Raw genomic sequence first — 9,072 nt, 5'->3', positions numbered from 1 at the left:
AGGAAGAGATAACACAACCTGAGGCTGTATCATTTTTAACATGGAGCTCCCTTCATGACTGGGTTCCCCCTTCCAGAGGCACTGTGGCTAGAGGAATGTGCTGGCAGCATGTCTTCAACAAAACTGCCCTGCAAGGGACTGGGGCCAGAGCTGGTGGGGCCCAGAGTTACAGCAGAGGCACATGGACTTTGTACACATCATCCTGGCCTCCTACTATTCCCTCTGGGATCTGTGTAGCTCCTAAGAGATCCGTGGGGTTTGGTGGTGGGCCCAGTGGCTCACTGTGAGTTTTTCTGCAGAAGGATGATCCAGCCCGATTCATGTGGGATGGCTTTGCAGAGGCCTGATCGCAACAACAAAACTAACATACCTCACCCCACAGGTACAAGTCTTTATCTGCCCTTCCTAGTTGGAGCAGTGGCATCAGAATACCTTAGTTTAAACCAAAAATGTACAAACTCATTGCCAATGCTGATTTACCAACCTCTACTTTAGATACAGTCTTTACTTCGTAATAGCTAATCTCATTATTGCTCTTTCACTTCTGTGAGCAGAGTTGCACAGTTGACATATCACCAACCCCAGGCCAAAGCATAAGCTGTAGTAATGCTATTAGGCCAGCATGTCTTAGAGTTTTTCCTCACTAACTCATGCCTGACCTTTAACCGATGAACTGAGAAGTGGATCTGATTGTGGGACTGCAGAAAGGCCTTACGTCTCTCTACATCAATTGGTCACCCCTAAACTTGGGCTAATGTGATGTGAAGCTGCTGTATCTAAGGCCTGGTCTACACTAGGCGTTTATGTCGAAGTTAGCGCCGTTAAATCGAATTAACCCTGCACCCGTCCACACTGCGATGCTATTTAGTTCGACATAGAGGTCTCTTTAATTCGACTTCTGTACTCCTCCCCGACGAGGGGAGTAGCGCTAAATTCGACATGGCCATGTCGAATTAGGCTAGGTGTGGATGGAAATCGACGCTAATAGCTCCGGGAGCTATCCCACAGTGCACCACTCTGTTGACGCTCTGGACAGCAGTGCGAGCTCGGATGCTCTGACCAGCCACACAGGAAAAGCCCCGGGAAAATTTGAATTTGAATTCCTTTTCCTGTCTGGCCAGTTTGAATCTCATTTCCTGTCTGGACATCGTGGCGAGCACAGCAGCACTGGCAACGATGCAGAGCTCTCCAGCAGTGATGGCCATGCAGTCTGTGAATAGAAAGAGAGCCCCAGCATGGACTGATCGTGAAGTCTTGGATCTCATCGCTGTGTGGGGCGATGAGTCCGTGCTTTCCGAGCTGCGATCCAAAAGAAGGAATGCAAAGATCTACGAGAAGATCTCTAAAGACATGGCAGAGAGAGGATACAGCCGGGATGCAACGCAGTGCCGCGTGAAAATCAAGGAGCTGAGACAAGGCTACCAGAAGACCAAAGAGGCAAACGGACGCTCCGGATCCCATCCCCAGACATCCCGTTTCTACGAGGCACTGCATTCCATCCTCGGTGCTGCCGCCACCACTACCCCACCAGTGACCGTGGACTCTGAGGATGGGATACTGTCCACGGCCGGTTCCTCAGACATGTTAGGGGACGGGGAAGATGAGGAAGGAGATGAGGAGGGCGAGGCAGTTGGCAGCTCTCACAACGCTGATTTCCCCGACAGCCAGGATCTCTTCATCACCCTTACAGAGATCCCCTACGAAGCGTCCCCAGCCATTACCCCGGACACAGAATCTGGTGAAGGATCAGCCAGTAAGTGTTGTAAACATCTAAACATTTATTTTTAACAAAACAGGAATATTAACAATTAAAAGAATGGGTTGTTCATGATTAGTGTGCCCTAGGCGCTTAACGGTTTAGTAAGGGGCAGTGGAAGTTTTGAAAAGAAATCTAGCAATGTCCGGTTTTCAGTGATTGTCCTGCACAAGCCGCTCTACTGTGTATTCCCTGCTACTGCAGCTACAGTAAAATGCGGTCTATATGTGCGGGGATAGAGCAGTAATCCTCCTGGGACATCTCGATGAAGCTCTCCTGGAGGTAACTTGAAAGCCGTTGCATGAGGTTCTTGGGGAGAGCGGCCTTATTGGGTCCTCCGAAGTACGACACGTTGCCGCGCCACGAGATTATCAGGTACTCGGGGATCATTGCTCTGCACAGCAGGGCGGCATACGGCCCTGGTCTTTGGAGGCTTTCCCGGAGCATTCTCTCTTTGTCGCTCTCGGAGATCCTCATCAGGGTGATGTCGGCCATGGTGACCTGCTTTTAATTAGGTAGGGGAATGTTAGTGTTGGGACTGCTTTCCCGTTCCTTTACAGAACTGTCACCGCTGGTTTGCAGCCACGCGGTGGAGGCGGGAGAGGGGCAGCCGAAAGGGATCATTCCCGGGGACAGCCGCGAGGGGGTGGGACAGGGGCAGAGTTCCCGCTTGCCGGATTGCTGGCAGCAGGGACTGACATTGATTTAAATGTGAAATGAGGCCAGTGGTAATATAAAAGTTTTAAACTGCCACAAGTGTACGGCTTACCATGTCTGCCTGCAACAGAAATTCCGTTGTGCTGCCTCGCTTCTCAAATGTGCTGTTCAAGACCCCAGGCACAGAATGCGAAGGCCGAGAATTCGACCTTGTGCTGAGTGCGCATGTGAAAGGTGCTGTGCATGGTCTTGTTCACAGAGAAAGACTATGTTCTTTGTTCACAACTACATTTATCTTTCAGAGGAATTCACTCCCTTTTTCCCATTTCCATAGCCCCGTCTGCGACTGTCTCACAACCTAGCCTGGAATCACACTCCCAGAGGCTAGCGCGGATTAGGCGTAGGAAGAAGAGGACACGGGAGGACATGTTCTCTGAGCTTATGGCCTCTTCCCAAGCCCAGGCAGCACAGCAGACCCAGTGGCGGGAGAACTTGACCCGAATGCACCAAGCCAACATGGATCGGGAGGAGAGGTGGCGGCAGGAAGACCAGCAGGCGACTCTAACGCTGCTTGGACTACTGAGGGAGCAAACGGACACGCTCCGGCGCCTTGTGGATGTTCTGCAGGAACGGAGGCAGGAGGACAGAGCCCCGCTGCAGTCCATCTCTAACCGCCCTCCCCCGCCACCAAGTCCCATACCCACCTCACCCAAAGTGCAAAGAAGGAGAGGCGGCAGAGTCCCTGCTAACTCTCACTCCACCCCTGCAGAGAGCTCTAGTAGCAGAAGGCTCTCATTTCCCAAAATTTGAAAAGTTCTTTCCTTCCCGCCTGACACAAGCCCACGTCCAAGTTTCACCTCCCAATGCCATGTGTAGTTGATAATAAAAAATTCGTTTCTGTTAACTACTGTTTCAATCATGTTCTTTTGGAGGAGGAGGGGAAAGGGGGTTGGAAATTGGACAGGACAGTCTCCTTTGGCAGGGTACATAGTCGGGGGCAGGCACAGCAGCAGGGCACATACACAGTGCAGTGATGCAGTGACTAGTTGCCCCGGTTAGTCTGGGAGGTTGTTTTGATGTAATGTTGGGGGGGGTGGGTTGCTCTGTGACTTTGTGGCGGGGGAGGGCAGTTACAGATCTTAAGCGCCGGTCCTTAGACAGGATCACAGAGCCACACAGCATGGGATCTGTAACCGTCCTCCCCCTGCCACAAAGTCAAATAGACCTCCCATACACACAGTCCCGATCAGGAGGGGTGACAGGCTCCGTTGAAACAAGCATCCCACCGCAGCGGAGCCTGTCAATCCTTGAGTTTAGAAGCTGCATTCGCATCACAACACTAGACCCGCCCCGCACCACAGTCTGCGTCCCAGTTTTAAAAAATTCCCGCTAAAACAGTATTAAAGAAAACGGTGTGCTTTAACAAAGTAGAACTATTTTTATTTCGACACGTGTGTTGGAGGGGGGGTGAAGGGGGTATGTAACTGGATAGGATAGTCAACATTACCTGGGTAAAGAAACGGGGGCAGGTTTAGCTTCTCAGTACACAAACTATAAAATCACAGGTTACCCTGCTCACTCAGGAACTTTGCTTTCAAAGCCTCCCGGATGCACAGCGCTTCCCGCTGGTCTCTTCTAATCGCCCGGCTGTCTGGCTGTGAGTAATCACCAGCCAGGCTATTTTCCTCAACCTCCCACCCCGCCATAAAGGTCTCCCCCTTGCTCTCACAGAGATTGTGGAGCACACAGCAAGCTGCTATAACAATGGGGATATTGGTTTCGCTGAGATCACAGCGAGTCAGTAAGCTTCTCCATCTCCCCTTGAGACGGCCAAAAGCACACTCCACCACCATTCTGCACTTGCTCAGCCGGTAGTTGAAGAGTTCTTTTTCAGTGTCCAGGGCGCCAGTATAGGGCTTCATGAGCCAGGGCATTAGCGGGTAGGCTGGGTCCCCGAGGATGACTATAGGCATCTCCACATCCCCAACAGTTATTTTGTGGTCCGGGAAGTAAATACCTTGTTGCAGCCGTCTAAACAGACCAGAGTTCCTGAAAACACGAGCGTCATGAACCTTGCCCGGCCATCCCACGTAGATGTTGGTAAAACGTCCCCTGTGATCCACCAGTGCTTGCAGCACCATGGAAAAGTATCCCTTTCGGTTAATGTACTGGGTGGCCTGGTGGTCCGGTGCCAGGATAGGGATGTGAGTTCCATCTATGGCCCCACCGCAGTTTGGGAATCCCATCGCTGCGAAGCCATCTATGATCGCCTCCACGTTTCCCAGGGTCACTACCTTTGGCAGCAGTACATCAACGATTGCCTTCGCTACTTGCATCACAACAACCCCCACGGTAGATTTGCCCACCCCAAACTGGTTCGCGACTGACCGGTAGCTGTCTGGCGTTGCAAGCTTCCACAGGGCTATGGCCACTCGCTTCTGTACACTCAGTGCAGCTCGCAACCGGGTGTCACTGCGCTTCAGGGCAGGGGACAGCAACTCACAAAGTTCCAGGAAAGTTCCCTTCCGCATGCGAAAGTTTCGCAGCCACTGGGATTCATCCCAGACCTGCAGCACTATGCGGTCCCACCACTCAGTGCTTGTTTCCCGTGCCCAGAATCGCCGTTCCACGGCATCAACATGACCCATTGCCACTGTGATGTCCTCGGCGCTGGGTCGCCTGCTTTCTGACAGGTCTGTGCTACTCTCAGACTTCAGGACATCACCGCGGTGCCGTAGCCTCCTTGCCTGACTTTTCTGCATCTGCCTCAGGGAAACCTTTATGATAAGCTGCGAGACGTTGAGAGCGGCCACAACTGCAGCGATGGTCGCAGCGGGCTCCATGCTCGGAGTACAGTGGCGTCCGCGCTGTCAATGACTGGAAAAGCGCGCGAACTGTTTTCCCGCCGGCGCTTTCAGGGAGGGAGGGCGGGAGTGATGGACGGATGACGACAGTTTCCCAAAAGCACCCTCGACTCATTTTGTTACCCAGAAGGCATTGCCGGCTACACCCAGAATTCCAATGGGCAGAGGGGACTGCGGGAACTGTGGGATAGCTGACCACAGTGCACCGCTTCGAATGTCGACGCTATCACCGTTAGTGTGGACGCACAAAGTCGAATTACTGTCCTTAGTGTGGACACACACGTTCGACTTTGCAATATCGATTACAAAAATTCGATGCAAGTAAAATCGAACTACTCTCGTAGTGTAGACAAGGCCTAAGAAAACGCATCACTTGGCACATCAAGGGAATGCCAAGAGGGACCACGAAGGGGGAGAAACAGAAGAGAACGTCGAATGAAAATTCCCTGGATAAGACTCTCAGCAGGGCTATCGGAAATATTCATGCAATTTTATAGAGATTAAAAACAGTTAGGGTGATTATTTTAAAAGCGGACGAGGGGATTTAGACACACAGTTCTGATTCATTTCAAAGGGAGTTATTAGTGACTAAATCCCCTTGTTGACTTTGAAAGTCTCCAATTTTTGAATTTATTTTTCCTTTATATGGACTTTCTATTGAATAAGAACAAAAAAACATGGTGCTACAGAGACACAGATATAGACTATGTCAGGGACTGGATTGTGATAAGGCTTTTCTATCTCCACTTGGTTGATTAGTAAGAAAACTGTTTCAGGGATATTTTTATAAATAAAGGGCCACATTCAAGTTCACTGGGGTTTGTGAGTATTATTATTCACAAGTAGTCTCAGGGCCACACAGGTATTTGTGAAAATGTTCACAAATGCGCACATTTTCATTAATTTTAACATTAATGGTTGTTTTATACTGACAGTTCTGTTGTTTTGTTTTTCTCCTGCTTACAAAATTTGTCATCCAATTAGGGAGGAGAAGCAATATTACATGACTTAGGTGATCAGTCTCATAACACAACTAGTGAACAATGAACAGTGTATGCAAAACAGCTGACAAATCCCCAAATGCTAAGAATTCTTCATGTCAACTATTTGGCCGGCACTTGGGAATCACAAATCGTTTCCCAGAAATCACAATCAGTTTGTGATCTGCTTGCTAACCAGAAAAGAGCCACATTTGTAACAAATGTTATTTGAAATAAGTAGCTCAATTAGCTCTACAGATTACCGGGATCTAAGGCCTGGTCCACACTAACTCCCCACTTCGGACTAAGGTACGCAAATTCAGCTACGTTAATAACGTAGCTGAATTCGAAGTACCTTAGTCCGAACTTACCGCGGGTCCAGATGCGGCAGGCAGGCTCCCCCGTCGATGCTGCGTACTCCTCTCGCCGAGCCAGAGTACCGGCGTCGACGGCGAGCACTTCCGGGATTGATCCGGGATCCATTTATCGCGTCTAGACAAGACGCGATAAATCGATCCCAGAACATCGATCGCTTACATCCGGACCAGGAAGTAAGTATAGACGTACCCTAAGAGTGGTGGTGGTTTGTTCATGTGGCCATGTTGCTTGTTTGTTTTCATTTGAAGACAGAGCAGAACAGAGCACCAAAAAATAAGTAAGGACTAGACAGTGACTTAAGGAGCAACCTTGAGGAAAGGGTGGTGAGTAAATTGCACTAACACAGGAAGCACTGTGCCTCAGAACCACATCTCTGCATCACCATGCCTCTTCTGCTTCCTCGTTGCTTCTGGGATGGGTGGTTGGTAACTTGCTGCTGGCCTATACCATTAGCAAGTTACCACATCCTGTGTGCCAGAGCAAGGATAGGGGGAGGTGAGTCAGAACGCCACCCATTTTCCTGCCTACTCGCCCAGGAAGGAAAGTCAGCAATCTCACACTATGGGCATACTCCTCCCTGCTTAGTCCCAGGCTCCAAGTACTTCATGCAGGGATGTAAGGGGAATTTTCAATCCCTTGAGCAGTTGTATGGGCCAACTCGCAATCTAGCCAGACATAAAATGCTCAGTAGGATCCTCTTGCAAAGGCTTCTCACCTGTGTCTCATTGTTCCCTAAGACAATTAATATCTGAGACATAGGATTAGATTTTCATTGGTAAATGTTCGTCAACGTCAATTGCACCGTTCACATACAAACCAATGAAAAAAATGTCCATTGATAATAATAGAAATTTACAGCTAGGTAAAATAAGAAAAATGCTGCTTGAGAGCTTATGAGAATTTGAGTTAAGGATATTTACTTTGCATGTTTTGACATATGATGTTGATGATTTGTGTTTTAACTGTTATAAAATGTTCACTTTTTTGGTCTATTAAATAATTACTGTATCACTCCCCCATAATTTCCAGCAACTGTGAACATTTAAATAGATAAACATTTTAAAAATGCTTAAAAATAAACGTATTTTCCATCAAAATTATAAAACAATAAAAATCAAATTCTGCTAAGCCTACTGATATAGTTTAATGCATTAATCTGGACTCTGACATCACCTCCTCCCAGTCCAAAATTCGCCCCCCACTGGATACAATATATCACCATCTCAACTCCACTCCGTTCATTATCTTCCACAGGCACAATCCACCTCTGTCTTGCTTGTTATCTCCTTTTATACAGTCCCTCAGCTAGGTAAAAGCCAGGGTACATACCCAGCTGTACAATCTAGCTGGGCTTCATCTCAGATGTACGGCTATTACTAAAATAGTAATAAAGTGGTAAAAATCCAAAGTGTGTGAAAGCACAGTGAAGTTGTATTACTTGACATTAATTCTCGCTCCACTCTCATATAAAGTTGCCCAGGGCTGCAATATACAATTAAAAGTAAAGGTATTAACAGAATGAATTTGGAACTGAAGTTTCCTCTAAGATCATTCATCAGCTTGGTAATGGAAATGCAATACTCTAAAAGGTTCGGAAGGTTGGGTTTAATAAGATAACTTGTAACAGCCTTGTCTGGATTCTTTTTTTATTCAGTATAATCCACTTTGCAACACACAGTGACACCTAAGGCTTGCTCTCTTTGTTGCTCAGCTGACCAATTAATTGGAGGTTATATATTTGGAGGTTATATATTTATTAATTGGAGGTTACTTGGCCAATTTGTCCCCTCCTACAGGAAATGATAGAGAGGACTTTGAAGAGGAAATAGAAGTTGGATTTTCCTGAAGCATACTGCTGTGGAGTTGCTTCAATGGGATAAATGACATGGGCCCAACCCCAAGCTTGGTGGTTCCCAAGGAGATCTGTGGGAGGCTATGACCATCCATGCTAAGACCATGTAGCTTACAGAAGCTCCAGTGGTCCTCTTGTTCCATGATGCCAGAGACCCTCCCTTACTGCAGCTGTCCCCTGTAGGGATGGAATTTCCACCCTGGAGTTTTGTTAACATCTCCATGTAAGTTCTCTGGGGCTTCAGGTGGAGGAAAGATGTGTAACTCACACACCTTTGACCTGCACCCTCCTTCCCCAGCTCCATTTCTTTGATCTTGTAGACCCCAGACCATGCAAAGAGAACTCAGCCGGGTTCTGGGACAGGCCCACAGAGGCATCAGAACCCTCCTTCCATACAGAGGAGGGGAGCTCTGTGCATGGAGTACCCCTCACTGAATAGATCTCTGGAAATACAATCTGGCCCTATCATAAGGACTAGGGTTAATAATGATCAACCATCATTAAGATTGTTGCCTGACTTCACACACTACTTACTTCATGCCTAGAACCAAAACATTGAATCACAGAATCATAGAATATTAGGGT

General features: G+C 48.1%; 1 protein-coding gene across 1 annotated transcript; it reads left to right on the top strand.

Moving 5' to 3' along the window:
* Window positions 1-752: 752 nt before the first annotated feature.
* Window positions 753-3,356, top strand: LOC135981820 (uncharacterized). Its single transcript, XM_065586127.1, has 2 exons — window positions 753-1,753; window positions 2,748-3,356. The coding sequence occupies exons 1-2, from the start codon at window positions 1,177-1,179 to the stop codon at window positions 3,221-3,223; spliced, it is 1,053 nt and encodes a 350-aa protein (XP_065442199.1). The 5' UTR covers window positions 753-1,176; the 3' UTR covers window positions 3,224-3,356.
* Window positions 3,357-9,072: the final 5,716 nt, after the last annotated feature.

Source organism: Chrysemys picta, chromosome 2 (assembly GCF_011386835.1).
Source record: "Chrysemys picta bellii isolate R12L10 chromosome 2, ASM1138683v2, whole genome shotgun sequence".
NCBI classification, from domain to species: Eukaryota; Metazoa; Chordata; order Testudines; family Emydidae; genus Chrysemys; species Chrysemys picta.
This window is presented reverse-complemented; position numbering and strand designations above follow the sequence as displayed.

What these genes read in the sequence shown, in the direction of transcription:
- LOC135981820 (XM_065586127.1), top strand. Translation starts at nt 1,177, where the DNA reads ATGCAGAGCTCTCCAGCAGTGATGGCCATGCAGTCTGTGAATAGAAAG. An exon ending in ATCTGGTGAAGGATCAGCCA is followed by an intron (nt 1,754 to 2,747) that starts GTAAGTGTTGTA and finishes CCATTTCCATAG; the next exon opens with CCCCGTCTGCGACTGTCTCA.